This window comes from Symphalangus syndactylus, chromosome 23 (genome assembly GCF_028878055.3).
Source record: "Symphalangus syndactylus isolate Jambi chromosome 23, NHGRI_mSymSyn1-v2.1_pri, whole genome shotgun sequence".
NCBI lineage: Eukaryota > Metazoa > Chordata > Mammalia > Primates > Hylobatidae > Symphalangus > Symphalangus syndactylus.
This window is the reverse complement of record NC_072445.2, coordinates 53,781,923-53,807,578: the sequence shown is the minus strand read 5'-3', so window position 1 is coordinate 53,807,578 and position 25,656 is coordinate 53,781,923. Positions and strand designations below refer to the sequence as shown.

The following is a 25,656-nucleotide window of genomic DNA, read 5'->3' as shown; positions in this document are numbered from 1 at the left end:
TGACCTCCTCAAGGACAAAAACTAGATGGTACTATTTAATACTTCTTTTGGGGTCCCACCCAGTCCTAACAGCAATGATGCTGACATTGGCTACCTCTCTGACCTTGTCCCTCCATCTTCCAAACCCCCATGCAGCCACACTGGCCTTTATGTAGTCCCTCACATGTGCCAAATATGCTTCTACCACAGGGCTCTTTCACTTGCTGTTCCCTCTGCTTGGAGCATTCCACTCACTTACATCTGTAACAGTCTTTCTTCTCTGCTTTTCTTGACGCTCCACCCTAAAATCACACCACCCCTCCAGTACTTTCCATCCTTTTCCAATCTTTATTTTCTGCCCAGCCCTTTTTACCACCTCACATGATATATATTCACTTATGTGTTTATTCTGTTGACCCTTAAACAATAAGGCACTTGAAGGCAGGGGTTTTATTTTGATCTTCCTGTCTCCCCAGCACCTGAGACAGCAGCTGGTGCACAGTAGGGGCTCAATAAATACTTGCTGAATGAATAAATAAGCAAGCATGCAGAACAAATTGTGAGCTAAACACATGTGTGTGCATCATAAGGAAACTGGCTTGGTTAGATGGAAGTAGCGAATGATGGTTGGTTATAAAGTTAAAATTTAATGCAGCACGTGATTGGAGACACTATTGGAGTTTGTTTGTATGGGGTCAGCTGAGATGCGGAGTAGCAATCTAGGAAGGCAATGAAGGATTCATGGGAAAATTGAGGCTGGTTGAGTCTGAGACCCTCCCTCAAGAAAGGCTTAGTACGAAGATCCTCAATCATGGATCCTGCAGAACATTCCTCAGCAGGCTGATGTACAGTTGTCCCTCGATCTCCCCAGGTTCCGGGACCCTGAAGACACCAAAATCCATGGATGCTCAAGTCCTTTATATAAACTGACATATCATTTGCATATAAACTACACACATCCTCCCATATGCCTTAAATCCTCTCTAGATTATTTACAATACCTAATACAATGTAAATGCTATATAAGTACTTGTTATACTGTATTGTTTTTAATTAGCATTATTTTTTATTGTTGTATTCTTATTTTATAAATTTTCAACCTGTGGTGGCTGAATCTGTGGATGCAGAACCTGCAGACACCAGATACCCAGATACCGAGGGCCAACTGTATACCCTGTGGAGTGTGAAACAGCATAACCTTTTTTTGACGACACTCTTACTTAATATTAGCACCTGGAAGTGTGGTGGCAAAGTAGGTAACCACATTTAAAAACTGACCTGAACAGTAGTTGCACAGGACCATTTACAAACTGAGCTAGAGTTTTCCACTGGCACATTCCCCTTCCAGGATGGCACCGACTTTGTTATTTTATTTTTTTAAGAATAAATGGCATTTTCATATTCGCAGTGCATCAGTCTCGCCGCGGCTCCTCTACTCCCTTAATGTTTGTCATTATGAGGATTCCATCTGCCGACTCACAGCTGAAGGTGGGCCAACAGGAGGGCCCAGCTGAGCACTTAATAGGTGCACAACACACGTTTCCGAAATTAAAAGTGGCAGAGCCACTTCTGCAAGCAATGACGCTGGTGCCACCTGGTGTGAGGATGAAGCCCCTTCAGGCAAAGGAAGGTTGAAGAATGGAATTTCTCTTTACCAGTGGAGGCTGGTCCCCAGCACACTCATCTGTTTGGGAAAGGTGTCCCAAACCTTTCTCAATCCATCTCTCTCTCTCTCTCTCTCCCCTGCCCCCGCTGCCCCTTCCTTGCTTCCCCACCCCACTCCCACCCTACTAGGCTTGTACCTGAGTTTCACAGTCCTTGCAGAGAGAATTGGTGGCAGCCTCCCTGTGAGAATCTCCTGGTGAGACTCAGCAGACTTTCTAGGGGAGAAGAGCTGTAATTTTCCTCCAAGTAATTTTGACTATCAGGCCCTCACTGCAGCTTGTTCTGAAAAAGAATAGAGAACAGGCAGCTCTCTGTAGCTGCTATAATTGCAGAGCCAAATGAGAGAAGACAGAGGGAAGGAGGGTGTGAACAAAAGAAGCGAGAATCATGGGACTTATGCAAACCCCATCCATGCTCAGGAGGGAGCTTCCCTAGAGGAACAGTGGGGACAGCCACTGTGACAACAGTAATCCTTGAGTCTAGTTGGTGATATATGCCACACAGTACTTGCACATTTTTCTGATTTTCTTTTTTTTGTTACTTTTTATTTTTATTTTGAGACAGGGTCTTACTCTGTCACCCAGGCTGCAGTATAGGCTACAGTGCAGTGGTGCAATCTCAGCTCACTGCAGCCTCAACCTCCCAGGGTCAGGTGATTCTCCCACCTCAACTGACCAGGTGGCTGGGACTATATGCCACCACACCCAGCTAATTTTTTGTATTTTTTGTAGAGACAGTGTTTCGCCATGTTGCCCAAGCTGGTCTCAAACTCCTGGGCTCAGTTAATCTGCCTCAGCCTCCCAAAGTGCTGTGATGGCAGGCATGAGCCACCACACCCAGCCCTGATTTTCCTAAAGCTTTGTGGCTTGATATATCAGTTGAATTATTTTAGTCTAAAAATGAGATGTAATCAAACTTGTGGTTTAAAAAAAAAAAATCCTGTTTAAAACCAGATTATCTGGCCAGGCGCGGTGGCTCACGCCTGTAATCCCGGCACTTTGGGAGGCCGAGGCGGGTGGATCACAAGGTCAGGAGATTGAGACCATCCTGGCTAACACAGCAAAACCCCGTCTCTACTAAAAAATACAAAAAATTAGCTGGGCATGGTAGTGGGTGCCTGTAGTCCCAGCTACTCGGGAGGCTGAGGCAGGAGAATGGCATGAACCCAGGAGGTGGAGCTTGCAGTGAGCCGAGATTGTGCCACTGCACTTCAGCCTGGGCGAGAGCAAGACTCCATCTCAAAAAAACAAACAAACAAAAAAAAACAGATTATTTGACAAAAAACTTTTTCTTCACTTGCAGTAAAGCTAATTTGATAAATTTGTGAATTTCAGCCAGAATTTATAATTTTATCTACTTTACAATAAAAAATACATCTACCCTAAATGTCAAATTTGTAAATCATCTCAATTGCCATATATTGCATAATTATTGTGCAGGAATATTGTGAAGGAAGCACTTTTCAGGGCTTTTTTCTAATTTAATTTTCCCAATAACCCTAGAAAGAAGATAGGTATTATTACTAGCTTCTTTCTTTTTTTTTGATACAGAGTGTCACTCTGTTGCCCAGGGTAGAATGCAGTGGCGCAATCTCAGCTCACTGCAGCCTCTGCCTCCCAGGTTCAAGCAATTCTCCTGCCTCAGCCTCCCAAGCAGCTGGGACTATAGACACGCGCCACCATGCCCGGTTGATTTTTTGTATTTAGAGTAGAGACGGGGTTTCACCGTGTTGGCCAGGGTGGTCTCGAACTCCTGACTTCAGGTGATCTGCCTGCCTCAGCCTCCCAAAGTGCTGGAATTACAGCTGTGAGCCACTGTGCCTGGCCTACTATCTCCTTTCTTAAAGAAGAGTAAACTAGGACTTAGGAAAGTGAAATAACGTCCCAAGGTCAAAGTTGAAACCAGGTCAGTCTCCCTTGGAAGCCCAAGTTCTTCTCTGCTCTGCTCTCTAGAATGTGTCAGTCATCCCTGCGCATGTGAATAACCTGAGGTACTTGTTGAAAACACAGATTTCAAGGCACCAGTCCTGCAGGTTCCAATCTAGCACCCTTGTTCTTGTTGCTGGGAATATGCATTGATGACAAGCAGCAGAGCCTATTCTAAAACAGATGCTGTAGTGCCTCGCTTTGAGAACCAGAGCTCCAGGAACTATTAAACATCCAGCACCTCCTAGTCCAGCCCCCAGAGATTAAATGGCTTCCTCAAGGCTGCTCCATGACAGAACAGGGCTGGGATCAGAAGGGACCCAGCCGGCCCAGCATTCTTTCCACCACATTCCAGCGGAGAAAAAATTCAAGTTTCTGAGAGAGCTTTGTTCTTCCCCTCATTTTTTCAGTTCTTCAAGCAGCCAAACTCCCCTGGAGCATCAAACAATATGTTCAAGGCCAGCACAGAAAAATCACACCACTAATTCGAAAAGTCTCAGTGCTTTGTGCCCACATACTGCCAAAATTGGAAGCAGTGAAAATCATTTAAATATTACTTTTCTTTAATTGTGAGAATATCAGTGTGTGAAAATTGCCATGTGTAACCTTAAGAGTTGTTACAGCTTTCTAAAAAGCAAGCTTGCCTTTTCCAACTGCCATTCAGCAAGTATTGTTTCTCATTTTACACATCCCCATTAAACTCTCAGCACAGTGTTAGACCTATACAATATCTAAATGCAGTTCAGAACTGCTTCTTAACATAGATGTAAATGGAAGTCTTATAATTCTATGAGATTATTATAGCTAAATTTACTGTTACACTGCCGTTCTCTGAGTTATTACCCTGAGATTGGTGTTTTACTCTCTGTATTTACCCAGTTTGTGTTGAATGAGCAAACATCAAGATTGCTGGCTTAATGCCAAAGTTCAACAAACAATTGTTCCCCTGTTTGTGGGCTTATTTATTCATTTCTGGTTGTTCTCTGCAAGAATCTGTCAAACCAGCTCTCTTAAAGGGATACCTAAAATTTGGGGCAACACCATTCATTCATTACTGGTGTTATTGCAAGTGTTGGCAAATGAATTGCAAAAATCTTGGTTATGCAAATGTGTTGTCGTGTGTGTGTGTTTTTAATGACAATATTCTGATACAAATTTCCTTTAGTAATAGTAGTTTTCTTTATCACACAACTGTTCACAGACAGATTCGTGAGCTTCCTAAACGTGCTTGTTAGAGTTACTGAGGTAACCTGCCCCAGCAGATTCAGAAGCCAGAAACTTCAGAGACCCCTTATAACTGAGCAACACAATGTATATGAGGGATGAGGGGTGACTGTTTTCAAGCAATGGAATGTTTGGGTTGAAATGTCTGGCAAAAGGATGTGAAGAACCAGAACAACATGGGATTTTAAAATTAGATCTTAGACCAGGCGCGGTGGCTCATGCCTATAATCCCAGCACTTTGGGAGGCCGAGGCAGGATCACCTGAGGTCAGGAGTTCGAGACCAGCCTGGTCAACATGGTGAAATCCTGTCTGTACTAAAATACAAAAATTAGCTGGGTGTGGTGGTGGGTGCCTGTAATCCCAGCTACTTGGGAGGCTGAGGCAAGAGAATCACTTGGACGAAGGAGGTGGAGGTTGCAGTGAGCCGAGATAGCGCCACTGCACTCCAGCCTGGGCAACAGGAGCAAAACTCCATCTCAAAAAAAAAAAATTTTTTTAATTTAATTTAAAAATAAAATTTGATCTTGAATTCAAGATGACACTCCAAATGCCACCTGTTTCGTACAAGCTGGTGCCCTCTTGTCTTTTTCCAGAAGCCACGGTGCTCCCTGCACTACATCTCAGATACAACACAGCAGGGCAATACAGTGAAGTGTCGTTCCCGCCCTATAGCCCTCCTGTTGAACAGAGTGCTTCAGCGAAGCATGGGAGGGCTTATCAGCTGAACGAAGCCACTTAACATGTTTTACAGGCCTGGGAATTCTGTTATTTAATGAGATAAATTCCCTTGTGTGGCATTTATACTCTCAGAGTTTTTTGACCTTCTGAAAGTAGCACAAACTCTTTCTGGCTGCTCGGGTTCCCTGCAGTGATTTAATAAGTTTGTGGAAGCTACTTTATCATTTTAAATCTGGGATCAGCAAACATGTTCCATAAGAGGCTGGATAATAAAGATTTTAGGCTTTGCAGGCCATATGATCTCTGCCATAACTACTCAACTCTGCCAGAAAAGCAGCGGTTGGATGATAATATGTAAACAAATGGGAATGTCTGTGTTCCAATAAAATTTTATTTACAAACACTGACATTTGAATTTCACATAATTTTCACGAATCACTAAATCGTACTCTCCTTCATTTTTTTTTTCAGCCACTTGAAACACAAAATCCATTCTTAGCTCATGTGTCCTATAAAGACAGAGTGGGCAAGATTTGGTCGGTGGGTTTTCTAGTCTTTGCTTTAGTAGGCTGATAAAATAGAAATGCCAACATTAGCCACTAGCTGCCCTCATTTACCTAATCCTCAACAAGCACTCAAAATATTAGCTGTTATTGTAATAATTAGTCCATTGAGACATGTTTGGGAATGAAAATCAGTACATAATTTTTCTATTTATGGAAAGATGCCAGTAAACTCGGTAAATGTGGTATTGGGATTAGAACTGATTTCTCTATGTGACTTTCCACTTCTTAGAAAAGCTTGGAGTTGGAACTGAAATCAGAAAGCTTCCACCGTGAAATTTGAAGCCTCTGGGCTGCCTATGACTCACCCTGCCCTAATACCCTGCCCTAATACGCTATTGCTGAGTGCTGCAGGGAGACAAGGCTGCTCTCTGGTTTATCCTGCATCTCACGTGGGTTAAGTTTCTACCAGAACAGAGAGAAAACCGACTCCTAGGTTGGGTGATGGCAGGCGAGGATTTTCTTTTCTCCTTCACCCTGACCCACTAAATACAAAGATCCTTTCTCTACCAGGGAAGAGAAATAAGCAGCTGGTGTAACATCAGCGCTCCTAGTTGTAATTTTATGCATAACGATCTTCCTAGACTGAAAATTCCTTGATAATATGAGGCCAGTGTTTCTTTTCTTCTATACTTGATTGTCTAATGGACTTTGTCTTGATTCTTCTCCTTTATTTTCCTCCTCACTTCTTTCTCCTGTCTTCCATTTTTCTTTTCTATTTTCTGTTTTTGCAGTAATGATTTAATATTCAGAGGTGTTCTACACCCTTGCTACTCAGTCTTGTTGTATTTATTACCTATGGTTTTTTTAACATAGCTAGTTGAATTGTAAGTTTATATAATTTAATTTTAATAACAGTTGTATTTAACAACTAGGGCCAAATTTCCTGTTAATCAGCTCTCATCAGCCAGTAAAAACTGGCCCTAACAGACCCCCAGAAAAAGGGCATTTTTCACAACTTTGGATATGTTAACTTAAAAACACACACACAGTATCTAGAAATGTGGAAAGGAGAGAAAACTTCATTTCTTATAAAGGGTTACAACCTGCAAGGTGGCCATCCTTCAGGCTGAGAAGCTTGCCTCATGCAAAGAACACAGACAGGCGCTTCAAAGGAGTAGGGGTTGGGGTAACAGTTTTATCCTGAACCGGCTGGCTAAACATACATATTCAACAGGTTGTAGGAGAAGCTATGAATATTCATAAAAGTAGTTCGGAGGCATATGTATTAAACAAACATGCATGTTAACATATGACCCCATGTTCACTTTGGAGTAGAGATGGTGATTCGCCAGGTTGGCCAGGTTGGTCTTGAACTCCTGACCTAAGGTGATCCACCTGCCTTGGCCTCCCAAAGTGCTGGGATTACAGGCATGAGCCACCGCCTGTTCTGTCAATCTTCTGGTCTCTATTTTAACATTAATGCTGATCAGTTGTTGTGTCTAAACCAAGGGGATATTTAAAAAAAAAAAAAGACATGTCTGACCTCTCATTCCATCATAACCAGGAACTTGGTTGTTACGTTGTTCTGGGGTCCCCTTGGCTCAGAGGGGGTCTGTTCAGTCTATGGTGGGCTTAGGATTTTATTTTAGTTTACACACTGTAGTCCTAGGATGCTGCAGACGACACCTGCACAACACACTTGGGTACCACCTACTCGTTCTCAGCAAATCTCTGCGGAGAGCCTTAAAAGAAAAAAAAAAAAAAGTTGTGTGCAGTATCTTACCCTTACAGTTCTACAAACATTCATTGAATTTGTTCAAGAACATTTTATTGGTGTTCTTTGTGTTGGAATATTCTAATCGAGAATTTCCCCGTTTCCAGTTGGGGCATTACATGCGACTTATGACACCCATGAGTTAATACTATCACAGCTGTTCCCCCAATACCATTTTAGCTTTGTTTCAACTCTTCATTCAATAAATCTCCAATATTTCTTGCTCCATAATTATAATACTTTGAGCTGAGTTTCATTTGTCTTCCCTCTTCCTCAATTTTAGTAGAAGGAAAATTGACAGCAATGTCCAATAACAGTGAAATGAGTTTAAATGCTGTAAGTAATCAACTTCCTATCACAGAGCTGAGCATTAGTTTCCTTGGAAGGACCCAGGATTTTTACACCTCCAAGAATCCTCAGTTGTACTTTCCTGGTATTGTGGCGACACAGAGAAACTGAGTCAGGCCACCTAGTTCCTCATCCTACCTTCATTAACTAGCTTCCCGTTGACCTTGGGAAAGTCACTCAACTTCTCTAAAACTAAAAAAAAAAGAGTTGATAGGAGACCTCTAAGATTCCTTTTAGTTCCTGTTTTAATTCTTTAAAAAAAAATAAAAATTAAGATTAAAAGAAAATATCCAGAAAAGACAAACTTGTTCCTCATTTGAGCAGTCTTCCTGGTCTGCCTTTTTTGACGGATAACACCTTCTTGATTTAATTCTCTGCTAGAAATATGCATAGCCATGCTCTTTCCATAAAGCCTAACAGCTCATAAAATGCACCTGCCATTAAAATGATTTGCGTGGCCCATTTGGCGGCTGCTGAGCTGTTTACGGTCCTAACTATATGCTTTTCTTCATCGTATGGGTTTCTGCTTGTGCGACCGTCTTTCTGAGGTCGCTTGTGCCACTGCCTTCTGGTGCTGTCGGGGCCGCCTCCACTCTGTCCTCCGGCCCTCAACAGCCGTCTCTGCGACTGGACACCTGCCTCGCATTCCACACGATCACCTTCACTACGGACAGTGTCTAAAAACAAGGTTGTGGTCCAGGCACCAGGGGTAGGGGCGTGTCACACACACCGTGTCTTACAAAGAGGAAAAATAAGAGGTTCCCGCAAGATGCTTGCGACTCTGGTACTTTTCAAAGTAACGCAGCCAGGCAGCGGGCCTTCCGCCAGCCCCTCGCTCTGGATAGGGCTTTTGCATCCTAGCTGTGATTTAGACGCCTCCAACCTTCTAGTTTTCAGTTACTAGAGTCCCATCTCCGCCCAGGTCCCAGGTCTGCATGACGTAATTTATTGTGGCAACCATTCCTGGCGACTGCGCAGAAACCCAGTGCGTCCTGCCCGGAGTTTAAGCGCGGGAAGTGGGAGAGGCGGGTGGCGCCCAAGCGCAGGGGCAGGGGCGCGGGGCGCAGGGCGCAGGGCGGAGGGCGGAGGGCGGAGGGCGGAGGGCGCAGGGCGGAGGGCACAGGGCGGAGGGCGCAGGAGGGCGGGACCACCAGCGCCTGAGCGCGGCAGGGAGCGCTCCCGGGGGCGCACAGCAGCCAAGCCCGCGGAGGAGGAGCGCGCGCGCGCGCAGCATGGGCTGCGGATCTTCCCAACCTGCTGAAGACCGGAGACGTGTACCTGCGCCCAAGAAGGGCTGGAAAGAGGAATTCAAGGTAATAAACAAACAAACAAACAGACAAACGGACATAAAGCCTTTTGCCTACGAGGTCTCGCGATTCCCACGCTTGGGGGCGACAAGAGTTGGCTGGAGCAGGGTCGGTCGAGGCTAGTTAACGGGTGGGAGCAACTTTATTCTGCCGGTGTTTAACTGCTGTCTTAACCGGGACTAGACAGATGGATGGATAAATATCAAAATATATCTATCTATATCGATAGAGAGTATAGATACAGATATATGGCTATAGGATCAATTTTGAGAGCCTTTGGTGTTTAAAGAGATTGCGAAGGTGGTCACACCCCAGGGCAGAGGCAAGGAATAACCGGATGAGCGGTATGTTCTGCACAGAGCTAGGGTTGACCGTGATTCTCGAGGGAAGGTTAGAGTTCCTAGGAACTGCCATATATTATTGGCTTCTGAAAAATAGGCCCTTTGGTCATTTCTTAAAGCTGGGAGAGATCTCAGAACCTATCTGGCTGCGTCCTCTCGATTCATAGATAAGGATCATGAGGCCCAGAGAGATAGGCGACTTGTCCGAGGCTGCACAGCTAATTTGGGGGCACAGCGAAGGTAGAATTTAGTTTTCAAGAGTTTGGTTCCAGTACTCTTTTCCCTAGTTCCTCAAAGCTGCATGCCCTGTAATTCTTCTAGAGACATTATGGGGAATTTTTTCCAGAGCGAGACCTAGAGGGATGAGTTGGTTGAACAGAAATGAGGTCCATAATTTCTTTGCATCCTTACCACCCTCCAGATTCCACAGACAGCGCTAGCAACCCTCAAAGGTCCACCTAAGAGGGGTTACACCGAAAGATAAGGCTACCATATAATTTATCATCAAAATTATGCTTTTAAGAGTGAAAGGGAACCCTATTAATACATTTTCCCAAAGACCCTGGCTGAAGCACAGCAAACTGGGACTTATGGCCACCTTTCCGAAGGGTCATTTTTGGAGCTACTGTTCAAAGAGCACACACTTGGTCTCAGCAGGCACTGTGCAAGACACTATTAAGTGCCAGCTGCAGCACCTACTTCATGTGGGGCACATCTGTTGGGCTCTTGGAGTACATTTGGAAACAAGCAAACCAGAATCTAGTGAAGGCTGACTCCACATTTAGTACCTGGTGCCCTGGGGGAAGCCTGTGCCCAAATGGCCACCCATCTTAACACTGTTTTCTGCTTTCCATCCTGAAACTGCCACTGTCTCTGTATAGAGACCCATTACTTTTTTTTTTTTTTTTTTTTTGAGACGGAGTCTTGCTCTGTCACCCAGGCTGGAGTGCAATGGCACGATCTCAGCTCACTGCAACCTCCGTCCCCCAGATTCAAGCAATTCTCCTGCCTCAGCCTCCTGAGTAGCTGGGATGACAGGCGTGCGCCACCAAGCCTGGCTAATTTTTATATTTTTATTAGAGACAGAGTTTCTTCATGTTGGTCAGGCTGGTCTCGAACTCCTGACCTCATGATCCACCCGCCCCAGCCTCCCAAAGTGCTGGGATTACAGGTGTAACTCACCGCACCCCGCTAGGACCCATTACCTTTTATGGGGTATTTCTGCCTCTCCTGCCAGGATCCTAACAAGTTTCTCTTCCACACTGCCACCTATCTTGCCAAGGGAAAAATTTCTCTTCGTGTGCAAAACCCTTTAGTTTATAATCTATCCTGTCCCTCTAACGTCATCCTCTTCTCTTGTCTTCTGCCAATGCCTGTCACTCATGGGCTCTTGGGTCTGCTAAACCAAATGACTCTCAGGGCTCAGTTCTTCCAGGCTTCTCACACTTCCATGCCTTTACCTGTTCCATTCCCTCTTCCTGAGATGCCCTCCCTGGGACCCTCTCCTATTGGCCTGGTGAACTCATGATCACTTTAGACTAGTACGTAGAAATACTTTTTTTCTCCCATTTTTCAAAAACACATTAATGTCACTTAAAAGTGCTAATCCATTGTTCTTGTCCCCCTTTTCATACAAAAATCTTTTTTATTTTTTATTTATTTTGCTGGCCTGATTACATATAAGACTTCAACAGAAGGAAATGTGTTTCTTTTCTTGCCGTTATCATTTGTTCCATCTCATGGTTACTGCTGAAACTAATTTCGTTGCATAGCATAGGAGGGAATGCTAAAAACCAATCCTCTCCAAGCGTCAAATACAAGATGTCTTCTGGGCCACGCCATTCCAAGGCCCAGGAGGGTTCCTGGGTTTCTACCTAAATTTCTTGGGTAAGATAATTATCACTTCTCGCTTGGATTTTTGTACAAGTCTCCTAATTGCGCTCCCGGGATCCTTTTTCTACATCCTGCTCCACCTGACCTCCTCCTCTAATCATCCACATGACCTCCAGAAGGATCTTTCTCAAATGAAATCTGATTATCTCAGTCCTCTGTCGAAAAGAAGTCACCAACCCATTAGGTAGGACACATAAACCCATGGTCAAGACTATGACAAGCTAGGTTTGATTTCTAGATTTATTATTTATTTGTTGCGTGACCTTTTTCAAGTTTATTTAACCTCCCTGTGCCCGTTTTCTTATTTGTAAAATGAGGGCAGTAATAATACACATAGTGGGGCCTCTGTATCTGTGGTTACCACATTCAGGGATACAAGAAGCATGGCTGGAAAATTTTTTTTTTTTTTTAATGTGCTGAATATGTACAGACTTTTTTCTTGTTATTGTGCCTTAAGCATACAGTACAACAACTATTTACATAGCATTAACATTGTTTTAGGTATTTATGAATAATCTACAGATGACTTAAAGTATACAGAAGGATGTGCATAGATTATATGCAAATACTACACCATTTTCTATAAAGGACTTGAACATCCATGGGTTTTGGTATCTGAGGGAGGTCCTGGAACCAATCCCCCACTAATGCTGGGGATGACTGTACTTATAGAGTTGTTGTGAGGGTTAAATAAACTCAATATACATAAAGTGCTCATACCAATGCCTGACACAGAATAAGTGCATGATGTAAATTATTTCAATTATTATTATAAGATAAAATCCTGGCCGGGTTTGATGGCTCATGCCTGTAATCCCAGCACTTTGGGAGGCCGAAGCAGGCGGATCATCTGAGGTCAGGAGTTCGAGACCAACCTGACCAACATGGAGAAACCCCCTCTCTACTAAAAATAAAAAATTAGCCGGGCGTGAGGGCACATGCCTGTAATCCCATCTATTTGGGGGGCTGAGGCAGGAGAATAGCTTGAACCCGGGAGGCAGAGATTGCGGGGTGAGCTGAGATTGAGAGGTGAAAGCATGCTGGCAGTCCTCACAGCCCTTGCTCGCTCTCAGCGCCTCCTCTGCCTGGGCTCCCACTTTGGTGGCACTTGAGGAGCCCTTCAGCCCACCGCTGCCCTGTGCGAGCCCCTTTCTGGGCTGGCGAGGGCGGGAGCCGGCTCCCTCGGCTTGCAGGGAGGTGTGGAGGGAGAGGCGCGAGCAGGAACCGGGGCTGCCGGCAGCGCTTGCGGGCCAGCTGGCGTTCCGGGTGGGCGTGGGCTTGGCGGGCCCCCCCACTCAGAGCAGCCGGCAGGCCCTGTCGGCCCCGGGCAATGAGGGGCTTAGCACCCAGGCCAGCGGCTGCGGAGGGTGTACTGGGTCCCCCAGCAGTGCTGACCCACCGGTGCTGCGCTCGATTTCTCACCGGACTTTAGCTGACTTCCCGCGGGGCAGGGCTCGGGACCTGCAGCCCGCCATGCCTGAGCCTCCCACCCCCTCCATGGGCTCCTGTGCGGCCAAGCCTCCCCGAAGAGCACCACCCCCTGCTCCACGGCGCCCAGTCCCATCAACCACCCAAGGGCTGAGGAGTGCGAGCGCACGGCGCAGGACTGGCAGGCAGCTCCACCTGCAGCCCCGGTGCGGGATCCACTGGGTGAAACCAGCTGGGCTCCTGAGTCTGGTGCAGATGTGGAGAACCTTTATGTCTAGCTCAGGGATTGTAAACACACCAATCAGCACCCTGTGTCTAGCTCGAGGTTTGTGGATGCACCAATCGACACTCTGTGTCTGGCTGCTCTGGTGGGGCCTTGGAGAACCTTTGTGTCCATACTCTGTATCTAACTGATCTGATGGGGACGTGAAGAACTTTTATGTCTAGCTCAAGGATGGTAAACGCACCAATCAGCGCCCTGTCAGAACAGACCACTGGGCTCTACCAATCAGCAGGACGTGGGTGGGGCCAGATAAGAGAATAAAAGCAGGTTGCCCCAGCCAGCAGTTGCAACCCGCTCGGGTCCTTTCCACATTGTGGAAGCTTTGTTTGTTCGCTCTTTGCAATAAATATTGCTGTTGTTCACTCTTTGGGTCCACACTGCTTATATGAGCTGTAACACCCAATGCGAAGGTCTGCAGCTTCACTTCTGAGCCAGTGAAACCACGAACCCAACAGAAAGAAGAAACTCTAAACACAGCCGAACATCAGAAGGAACAAACTCCAGACACGCTGCCTTTAGAACTGTAACACTCATCGCGAGGGTCTGCGGCTTCATTTTTGAAGTCAGTGAGACCAAGAACCCACCAATTCCCAACTGAAGATCATGCCACGGCACTCCAGCTTGGGCAACAAGAACAAAACTATCTCAAAAAATAAAATAAAATACCTGTAATCCCAGCACTTTGGGAGGCTGAGGCAGACAGATCACAAGGGCAGGAGATCCGGACCATCCTGGCTAGTGTGGTAAAACCCCATCTCTACTAAAAGTAGAAAAATTAGCTGGGCGTGATGGCGGGCTTCTGTAGTCTCAGCTACGCGGGAGGCTGAGACAGGAGAATGGTGTGAACCTGGGAGGTGGAGCGTGCAGTGAGCCAAGGTGGCGCCACTGCACTCCGGCCTCCGTGACAGAGCCAGACTCCATCTCAAAAATAAAATAATGATAAAATCCTAAATCCTTACTTAACGTGCTGTCCTGGCCCATCGGGAGCTGACCTCTGCTAACTCCTCCAGTCTTGTCTCTCCCCACGCTCACATTGTAGACAAACCTTAGGACTTGTTCCCCAGGCCCTTTCTGTCCCTAGCTCCATGCCTTTACACCTACTGTTTCCTCTCCTTCCAGACTTCCTTCTCCCTCTCTTGGGTCACATGATAAATGTGTACCCATTTTACAAGACACTCGAGGTCACTCCTCCTGAAGCTCTTCATGACCTCCCACCCCTAACCTCTGCCACCATGCTGGCAGGGTTGATGTTATACTTTCTACTATCATATTTCAAAGCATTTTATTATATGTGTTTGTTTCTATATTTGCCTTTCATCCTGTGCAGTTACCTCCTTGAGGACAGGCACTGTTTTTTAATCTTTGTATCTCCAATTCTTACTACACTGCCTGATACTGATCAGGCACTAATGAATCTTTCTTGAGCAAATGCATGTCCCTCCTGGTTCCAAGATTCCTTAATGTCTTCTTGTCTCCTAGTAGCATAACTAGACTAATGACAGTCTGCAAGGAGGAAATTCAATTTTAAAATAACCTGAAAATAGACTGAGAGTCGACACATGCATATACCTCCTTTCCTAGCCCCAAGCACTTGACTTTGGAAATCTGATCTGGGAAAGGTATGATTATTAATTAAACACTCTATAGCTATTGGAATAATAATAATTTCTTTCACAGCTTTCATAAATGCATAAGGCTTAGGGTTCAGTAGTTCAGCAGGATCTTTAAAATGAAATGAACGTGTTTGCTTGCATGAAATATTTATGTTTCTTAGTAACATGACTTTAAAATATTCTAAATCAAATTTCTTGAGACCTATATACAGACTTCCCTTTCACTTTTACTTTAGTCTAAAGTGGTGAGAAGATACAGTAATAAAATAATGCATAATAATAAGAAAAGCATGGAAAACTTCTTAGTTGGAGAAATGTTATTCTTCTATAAGAATAACTCAAAATTCCTTGCCTGTTATAAAAGAGGAGAGGCTGGATTGGAATAGATGGTCTCCAAGGACCTGCACAGTTTTTTCCCAATACCTGATAAGAAAATTCTAGTTGATTGTCAGTAAAGGGGAGTAAATTACTTCTTAAAAATCAAATTTTGAAGAAATTCTTATATGTCTATAGACAAATATATTCACAAAATACATCTGCTAATAATTTGACTTAAGAAGGTTTTAACTCCAGGGTACCTTGACAAATTATTCCCTTCAAGCTGTTTGGTAAATATGTTTCCCAAAACCTATAGAACAAATGTAGTACATCCATACCAAAAAACAAATAAGCAAAAACACACAACAAACAAACAAAAAACACCTGTCGGTAGTTTAAGCAATACCTTATTTGGAATGCTGATTATTTCTGTGCATAGCTGTTAGCTTATAATTCACAACTTTTAAATTCTACTTAAAATTGATAAAAAGTTTATCCCTAAGACACTGAGGTATGAAATAAAGTTCATAAAATGTAGAAACACATTGAATCTGTACCCTCAAGGAAAAAATAGAACATTCCACTCACCATCCCATCCCCTCCCCAAGTATCATTACCTATATAATAATGCAGGTGACTTCTTTTCTTCTTCTTTCTTCCTTCTTTCTTCTTCTTCTGAGACAGAGTCTCACTCTGTCACCCAAGTTGAAGTGCAGTGGTGCAATCACGGCTCTCCGCAGCCTCAACCTCCCCTGGCTCAGGACATCCTCTCACTTTAGCCTGCTGAGTAGCTGGGAATACAAGCATGAGCCAACACGCCTGGCTAATTTTTGATATTTTGTAGAGATGAGTTTGGCCATGTTGCCAAGGCTTAATGTAGGTATACTTCTTACTGGTGTGAAAATATAAATTCTTCATGTATGTGTAGAATAAGAACACTGCTATATCCCTGAGAGGCATAGATCTAATTAACTTATAAATATGTCTGGTCTTTAAACTATGTCTGTTCTCAAGTCTACACTCATTATGAAATTGGGTTAAAATTTCCAGAATGTGTTACACATGGGTAAGATATTTGAAAGACATTCTGAGTTTTCAAAAGAGAAGAACCTTAAATTTCTGCTCTGGTTTATGTTGTTTCATGATAAAAGACTGTGTTTTGTCTGCTACAATTTAGGTTTTGGTCACCAGCAGAGCTCAAAGGCAGACTGTCTCTAAGTAAGAACAGATGGGTAGAGATCCTTGCTAAGGCCTGGATTCCAAATCCAAGTAGTTATAGTAGCTTTGATAACACAATTGTGAGGTCACTGAGGTTGTGGTATTTAAATCTATGCCAAGCTGTAACGTACAGAAAGTCTTTGTGAAAAGCCATCATTTAGACGAAAATATTCAAATTCGCTGTCAATTCCAACGTGGGCATTTTGCTATTGTTGTTGTTGTTACAATCGTTAAATCATTAAATTTTTCCATTTGGAAAAAGTCCAAGAGTCTTTCAAGAGTCTCCACTTGGAAATGTTAAATGACAAAACTGCACCCTGTTTGTAACTCAGTGCTTCTCTAGGATCAAAAAATGATGGATCTGCAAACCAAAATAAACTTGTGAAAATACTTGTCTTACCATCACTGCAGATATTGGTTTTAGTAGTTTATTTGGAAAGAAGGAAAACAGTGTTCAATATGACTTACATGATGTGCATCTTTACCTTTAGCATGAACTGTGAGCATCAGATATGGTCTCCTTCCTGTTCTTTTCTTTTTCTTTTCTTTTCTTTTCTTTTTTTTTTTTTTTTTTGAGATGGAGATGGAGTCTCGCTGTGGCCCAGACTGGAGTGCAGTGGTGCAATCTCGGCTCACGGCAACCTCTGCCTCTCGATTTCAAGTGATTCTCCTGCCTCAGCTTCCTGAGTAGCTGGGATTACAGGTGCCTACAGCCACACCCAGCTAATTTTTGTATTTTTATTGGAGATGGGGTTTTGCCATGTTGGCCAGACTAGTCTCGAACTCCTGACCTCAGGTGATCTGCCTGCCTCGGCCTCCCAATCTCCTCTTCTTTTGTTATATGTTTTATATACATATAAAACACACATATATATAACATATGCACATATGTTATATGTAATATGTTGTATGTAAAGACTCCTTTCTTGGTTCTGCTTACTCTACAGGGACAGGATGGGCAGTAACTGTGTCCATGAAGAAGGACAGATGGATGGAGACAGAGAAAAGCACATCGGCACATCGTTGCTTTTAGGCTTTCTCTTTTTGCCAATTCCAATTTCATATCCACTGAGTTTTTGATTACTTTCTTGTTTGTTTGGTTGGTTTTTCATTATTTCCCATGTAGCCCTGAGACACAGAACTAATTAACCCTCAACACAATGAACTGATATTGGTTTAGCTGGAGTTATCATTTTGCGTAAACACAGTGATAAGGAGCTATGTAACTCCCACTACAAGCATGCAAGAATCCCTAACTGAATTATGAAAACCTGATTGTGGCAGACACCACCATAACCTAGCCATTGCGATTTCTACTTAGGCTCTGAGGAACTTCAAACGTTAGAGTAATTCCAGAAAGTAGTTAACACATGCTTGTATATATTTTTTAAATTTGTACGACTTTTACTGTGAAAGTACCAAGAGTTTCATGACAAGGCCTTATTTTTAATTCATTTTTCTTAAAGAAAATGTTTCCTGCCTAGAGTTATAATTTTAGAGCCAGAGGACCTCCCGTCTTCAAACTGAAGCTCTGAGAGGTTGCTTCTCACAGTACACTGTCTAATATTTCTGGACCCACTTCTTTCCCCTATTTTCACTGCCACCATCTTTGCTCATGTTTAATCACTTCTCACCTTGACAACTGCAATAATTGCAACTGATCGCCATGTTCTGTTCCTTCCGTCCACTCCTGTCACTTGCAGGAACCCAAAAGTGATTTTTCTAGAAAACCCTCCTGATGATTTTCATTTATTTCCATGGATAAAAATCCTACACAGGATTCCTGTTGCATTCAAAATAGAATCCATCTCCTTTGCTTGTCACACAATACTTCCCTTTTTCACCTCAGCGCCTTCCACTGTCTACCCCAATCTGTCTCTGCTACACTGGAAAATTTCATGTTCCTGGACACACAATATGGTTTCATTTCTCTGTCTTGTGTATGCTTTTCCCTCTGCCTAGAATGTCCTTTTCTCCTTGTCCACTGGAAGCTCATTTATCAAGAACCAATTCAGGCATTTTTTCTTCTTTCATACCTTTTGCTCCCTCCAACAAGATACAAACTTTTATCACAGTACAGCAAGGCTTTGCTGCAGAGAGTGGGAGGTTGGGCATGGCGTCACATGCCTATAGTCCCAGCTACTGGAGAGACCAAGGCAGGAGGATTGCTTGAATCCATGCACTTTGATTGTGCCTGTGAATAGCCACTGCACCCCAGCCTGGGCAACATATGGAGACCCTGTCTCTAAAAAAAAAGAGTAGGAAGTGGAGGGCAGAGTCCTAAGGCCCTTCAAAGACTCGGCAGGAAAGAAAAGTGCCCCTTGGGCCAAAAAGTCAAATCAACAGACATTAAATGAGTCCGGTCGCGGTGGCTCACATCTGTAATCCCAACACTTTGGGAGGCCGAGGTGGGCGGATCACGAGGTCAGGAATTCGAGACCAGCCTGGCCAACATGGTGAAACGCTGTCTCTACTAAAAATACAAAAATTAGCCAGGCATGGTGGTGCGTGCCTGTAATCCCAGCTACTCGGAAGGCTGAGGCAGGAGAATCACTTGAACCCGAGAGGCAGATGTTGCAGTGAGCCGAGGTCGCACCACTGACTCAAGCCTGGGTGACAGAGCAAGATTCTGTCTCAAAAAATAAAAAAATAGACATTAAAAGAATTCTGAGAAGACATTACCAAGTGGAAGATGCATGTGTTCTTTGTGTTCTTATCTTTTCTGGAGACACTGAGGAGACCTCCCGTGGTGTGTGTGTCTTAGATGGAGAAGACCTTGATAGCATCCATTGAAATGAGAAGTGGGAAACTTGCAACGAAAGAGGGCCAGCACCTGGAGAAAGAAGACATGGTAGTCAGGGGAGATACGATAAAAGCTTTTCTGAACACGTTAGCATTTAAAATTTACTTACTCTAAAAATAAATGACAGTTCCTTAAATTGAATTAATTCAGCTTTGTGAAAAACTCATTACATTGTTCTTATTTTGATGTGGAACTGTGAAAAATTTAACACGGACCAGCATTTTGTCATCAATGGTTTACTAAATCACCGAGAGGCCATTTTTATGCTTTGTTTTGACCTATTTACAAGCAATGGAACTGTGGTTTGAAGAAACAGACACCCTTGAAAGGAGAAGGTGGAATTATAAATTAGTGCAGCATTTATGGAATGCCTTCTGGAAACACATATTAATATAAAATGTGCATATCCTTAGACCGAGCATATCCACATCCAGGAATGTATTCTCATGGAATGATTGGATGGGTTCATGGGTTCACAGTGATGTATATTCACAGATATTATTCCAACACAGTTTATAATATTGAAAAGTTAGAAACACCTACATGTCTTTCAGTAGGACTTGGTTAAATACATTGTGGCATAGTTACATAATGAGCTCCAATGCCATCATCAGATAAGTAGCTACTCCTTATCACTAAATAGAATGAGGTAGACCTATGTATGTTGACATAGGTAAATGTTTCTTATATATTGTTAAACAGGTTACAGAAACATAATTTAATACGTAATTCTTTTTATTATCTTTAAAACAGCTTTATTAAAATATAATTCACATGATTCACCTACTGTCTTAGTCTGTTTGTGCTGCTGTAACAGAATACCATGGACGGGGTAAATTAGAAAATACAGAAATTTCTTTCTCATAGGAAGTCCAAGATCAAGGCAATGGAAGGTTTGATTATCTGGTGAGGGCTGCCCTTCTGTGTCCTCACATGGCAGAAAAGCAGAGCAAGTTAGCTGAAGCTGTGTGAAGCTTCTCTTTATAAACACCTTAATCCCATTAATGAGGGAGTATCCCTCATGGCCTAATCAACTCTTAAAGGTCCCACCTGTTAATATTATCACATTGGTAACACCTGAATTTGAAAGGGACACATTCAAATCATAGCATCCATTTAAAATGTACAATTGACAGCCATTACCACAATCTAATTTTAGAAAATTTTTGCCCTCTGCAAATAAATGGCTACCCATTAATAGTCAATCCTCATTCCCCCACCCTAAGCAATCAATAAATCTGTCTTCTGTTTCTATAAATTTGCCTGTTCTCAATATGAATGGCCTTTGTGATTGGCTTTTTTCACTTAGCATAATATTACCCAGTATCATCTATGTTGCAACATATGTCAGTGTTTAATTTCTTTTTCTTGCCATACAATATTCCTTTGGATGACTGTACCACATTTTATTTATACATTCATCGGCTGATGGACACTTGGGTTGTTTCCACTTTTGGGGTATTATAAATAATAATTGTGAATATTTGTGTGCAGGTTTTTTGCAAGAACAGATGTTTTTATTTTGCTTGGGTACATACTTAGGGGTGAAATTTCTGGGCCAGGAACCGTGGCTCACGCCTGTAATCCCAGCACTTTGGGAGGCTGAGGCAGGTGGATCACGAGGTCAGGAGATCAAGACCATCCTGGCTAACACAGTGAAACCCTATCTCTACTAAAAATACAAAAAATTAGCTGGGCGTGGTGGTGGGCGCCTGTAGTCCCAGCTACTCAGGAGGCTGAGGCAGGAGAATGGCATGAACCCGGGAGGCGGAGCTTGCAGTGAGCCAAGATTGCCCCACTGTACTCCAGCCTGGGCGACACAGGGAGACTCCGTCTCAAAAAAAAAAAAAAAAAAAGAAATTTCTGGGTCACATGGTAACTCTATGTTTAATTTTTGAAGAGCTCTCAAAGTGTTTTCTAAAGTGCTGCACCATTTCACATTTGCCCAGCAATATATGAGGGCTCCAATTTCTCCACATCCTCACCAACACTTGTTATTATGTGTCATTTTCATTATAGTTATCCTAGGGGATATGAAGTGGTATCTCACTGTAGTTTTGATTTGCATTCCCCTAACAATGAATAATATTGAACATCTTCTTGTGTGCTTATTGGCCAGTTCCAATTTATTTTTAAAGGTTATGTGAGCAGACACATCTGGGCAATGATATACTAAAATGTTAGAAGTGCTTCTGTCTAGAAGATACTATTTCTTATTTTCTACTGTGTTTCTCTATCAATCAAGGTTCTACCAGAAGGAAAGAACCAGTAGGATAGACAGATAAATAGATAGGTAGATAGGTAAATTGTAAGGAATTGGCTGATACAGTCATGAAGGCTGGCTAGGAAAATCAAAATCCATAGGATAGGGCAGGCAGTCGAAAAGAACAGACTGGAGTTGAAGCTACAGTTCACAGGCAGATTTCTTCTTCCTCAGGAAGACCTCAGTTCTACTCTTGAAGCCTTTCAATTGACTGGATGAGACCTACCCAGATTATCAAGGGTAATGTCCTTTACTTAAAGTCAATTGATTATTTATATTAACCACATCTACAAACTACATTTACAGTAACACCAAGATTTGTGTTTGAGGGAATAACTGGCTACTATAGCCTAGCCTAGTTGACACATAAAACTGACCATTGCAATTCTCTTTTATATTATTTAGTTATTTTTTACAATAAGTCTGCATCACTTTTTTTTTTTTTTTTTTTTTGAGATGGAATTTCGCCACCTTGCCCAGGCTGGTCTCAAACTCCTGGGCTCCGGAGATCCTCCCTCCCCAGCCTCCCAAAGTGCTGGGGTTACAGGCATGAGCCACCACATCCAGCTTGTATTACTTTTTTAATCAGCAAAAACAATATAGCTTCATTATTATAAATCATTTTAATACCATAGTACCTCTACTCTCACACTCAGTGCTGAACTTGTCTATCTTGGTATCTTCCAGAATGCTCAGCATAGTAGCTTTTACCTGGTAGATGCCTATTACAAACTATATTAGTTTTCTATTGCTGCTATAGCAAATTCACACAAATTTAGTGGCTTCAAACAGTAGTCGCCAACCTTTTTGGCACCAGGGACCAGTTTTGTGGAAGACAGTTTTTCCACGGACTAGGGTTGTGGGGATGGTTTCAGGATGACTCTACAGCATTACATCTATTGTGTACTTTATTTCTATTATTATTACGTTGTAATATATAATGAAATAATTATACAACTCACCATAATGTAGAATCAGTGGGAGCCTTGAGCTTGTCTTCCTGCAACTAGACAGTCCCATCTGGGGGTGATGGAAAACAGTGACAGATTATCAGGCATTAGGTTCTTTTTTTTTTTTTTTTTTTTGAGATGGAGTTTCACTCTTGTGGCCCAAGCTGAAGTGCAGTGGCACAATTTCAGTTCACTGCAACCTCTGCCCCCTGGGTTCAAGCGATTCTCCTGCCTCAGCCTCCCGAGTAGCTCAGATTACAGGCACCCGCCACCATGCCCAGCTAATTTTTTGTATTTTTAGTAGAGATGGGGTTTCACCATGTTGGGCAGGCTGGTCTCAAACTCCTGACCTCAGGTGATCTGTGCACCTCAGCCTCCCAAAGTGCTGGGATTACAGGCGTGAGCCACTGCGCCCGACCACATTAGATTCTTACAAGGAGTACGCAACCTAGATCCCTCGCATGTGCAGTTCACAATAGGGTTTGTGCTCCTATGAGAATCTAATGTCACTGCTGATCTGATAGGAGGCAGAGCTCTGGGGGTAATGTGAGTGATGAGGAGCAGCTGTAAATAAAGATGAAGCTTTGCTGGCTAGCCTGCTTCTCACCTCCCGCTCTGCAGCCCAGTTCCTAACAGGCCACGGACCAGTACTGGTATGTGGCCCAGGGGGTTGGGGACCTCGATCTATGGCTTTCTGGGTACTATACAGCCCACCACAGATACTAGCTGGCTAAATATTCACAAAGCAGACCCTGCAACGTTGTTTTTATTTACCAAGAAATCTTGACTCTAACAAAACTGTTCCCTTTTCACAGGCTGATGTAGGTGTGCCTCCTACTGGGGAAAATTGCAGCCCCCAGATGGAAGCTGCTCTGACCAAGAATACTGTGGACATTGCAGAAGGCCTGGAACAAGTCCAGATGGGAAGCTTACCTGGAACCATTTCAGAAAATTCTCCATCTCCTAGTGGAAAAAACAGACAAGTAAATTCAGGTAACCTCCCTCTGCCCCCATTCACGTAGATCTTCACAAAATACTATTTCTCTAAATACTTTTACAAGGTTTATTTGGTGGTCCTTTTATCATTGCTTTCTGGGCCATGAAGTACATGAAATGGCAGTGTTTTTGTCTCTGAAATATTAGAATTTAGCCTTAGGCCTTCATTATGTGAGTAAATAATGCTAAGCATTAATCTTCTTGTCGATGAAGTAATTAAGACCATCTTTAAAAAAAAAAAACTAAGAGGCTTTATTGGGAGTTAAGACCAGACTTTAGGAATGGGACTTGCACAGTTCAAAGGAATTTAAACTCCCACAATGATAACATCTTTCCAAGGGAAAGTTCTACATTTACAAAAATAAGTAAAACCTATAATAAACTGTTTTCCCTGTCTTTTCCCATCCAAAGTATCAGCAAATATACAATAAAAGAATCTTTCAGAAATGTGAAAGAGGTAGTTATGACTTATTGTGCTATTTAGAAACTATTTGTAGGTTTTCCTATGTTGTGTTTTCTTTTGACTTGAGTTACCGCCTGGTGTCGATTTAAGTCATCTTATTTATATTAGGTCAGCCTTTGAAACATATTGAACTTCACAGCCCTCAAGGAAAAGTACTCTTTTTATTTCAGGGGGGAAGACTTTTGCTCCCCATCACTGTTGTTTCTTCTCTAGGTACAAGTTGGGATTGGAAAACAGATGGGTTCATACATGTGATTCTATTTCTTGAACTTTCCTGGCATACTTAGGTTATCACAGATTTTCTATTCGCCCTCCCCTTGCTGTTCTGATGTAGTCAGTGTGACCTCAGAGAATGACTAGGAGGTTGAGGAATGCAGCACAGGAATGGACTCTCCCTCCCTTCTATGTGTTAGGTTGACAAATACATTTTTTTTCTTTCCAATAATTGTGTTGATGCAACTTCCCTCTAGACAGCAACATGAATGCTAAATATCAGTGTTGGTCACAGACTGCAGAGTGTCAGGCAGACAGGGACCTGGTGACCCAGGACAGTCAGTGCTGCCAGCAGTGTGTACAATGTTAAAGGTGGCATGAAGAGGGTGACAGGTAAGCAGAAGGGTGTTGAGAGAGAACAGCTAGGGAGGAAGTCAGCCACCAAAGCAGATGTTTCTAAAATGCAGCGTCAAGGAGTCCTCAGGAAGCATCTTACCACAGAGTGAGTAGGACCTAGTACCCTGAGCTTTCTATTTGTCCTCTGCCCAGTTTTCTATGTCTCAGCCCTTGGCATCCTCCTTTTTGTGTCTCTGCTCTTCAAATCTGCAGAGTATACTTCTTTTTTTTTTGAGACAGAGTCTTGCTCTGTCACCCAGGCCGGAGTGCAATGGTGCAATCTCCACTCACTGCAACCTCCGCCTCCCAGGTTCAAGCAGTGCTCCTGCCTCAGCCTTCTGAGTAGATGGGATTACAGGCATGCGCCACCATACCCGGCTAATTTTTGTATTTTTAGTAGAGACGGGTTTCACCATGTTGGCCAGGCTGGTCTCGAACTCCTGACCTCAAGTGATCCACCCCCCCCTCAGCCTCCCAAAGTGTTGGGATTACAGGCAAGAGCCACTGCACCTGGCCCTGCAGAGTATATTTCTTAAGACTATCAAGTTTCACACTAACATTCCCCAAGTGTTTCCTTGTTTAAAAAACTTTTTATTTTGTATAATTTCAGAGTCAAGAAAAGGTGCAAAAAACAAAGAACACCTATATATTCTTTCACTCAGATTCCCCAAATGTTAACCTTCTGCCACACTGCATTATCATATCCCCCCTTATGCAAGTAGATATTTTTCTGTTAATAAGTTAGAGACATAATGCCACTTTGCTTTCACATACTCCAGTGTGTATTTCCTAAAAATAAGGATACTCTTTGCATAATCTCTGTACAAGGATCAAAATTGGGAAATTGCCTTTTGTTTGTTTGTTTGTTTGAGACAGAGTTTTGCTCTTGGTGCCCAGGCTGCAGTGCAATGACGCCATCTTGGCTCACTGCAACCTCCGCCTCCCGGGTTCAAGCAATTCTCCTGCCTCAGCCTCCTGAGTAGCTGGGATTACAGGCGCCCGCCACCATGCCTGGCCAATTTTTGTATTTTTAGTAGAGACAAGGTTTCATCATATTGGTCAGTCTGGCCT

General features: G+C 43.2%; 1 protein-coding gene across 2 annotated transcripts in view; it reads left to right on the top strand.

Annotated features, from left to right (window-relative positions):
* Positions 1 to 25,656, top strand: part of STMND1 (stathmin domain containing 1) — a 116,254-nt gene that overhangs the window by 76,787 nt on the left and 13,811 nt on the right. The window contains exons 1-2 of one of the 2 annotated variants that reach the window (XM_055264067.2): positions 9,103 to 9,413; positions 23,333 to 23,510. In XM_055264067.2, coding sequence (XP_055120042.2) covers positions 9,333 to 9,413; positions 23,333 to 23,510 — 259 coding nt within the window. In that variant the 5' untranslated portion in view covers positions 9,103 to 9,332. Of the gene's footprint in view, positions 1 to 9,102; positions 9,414 to 23,332; positions 23,511 to 25,656 lie in introns of those variants that run through there. The other variant, XM_055264066.2, reaches the window with a different exon arrangement.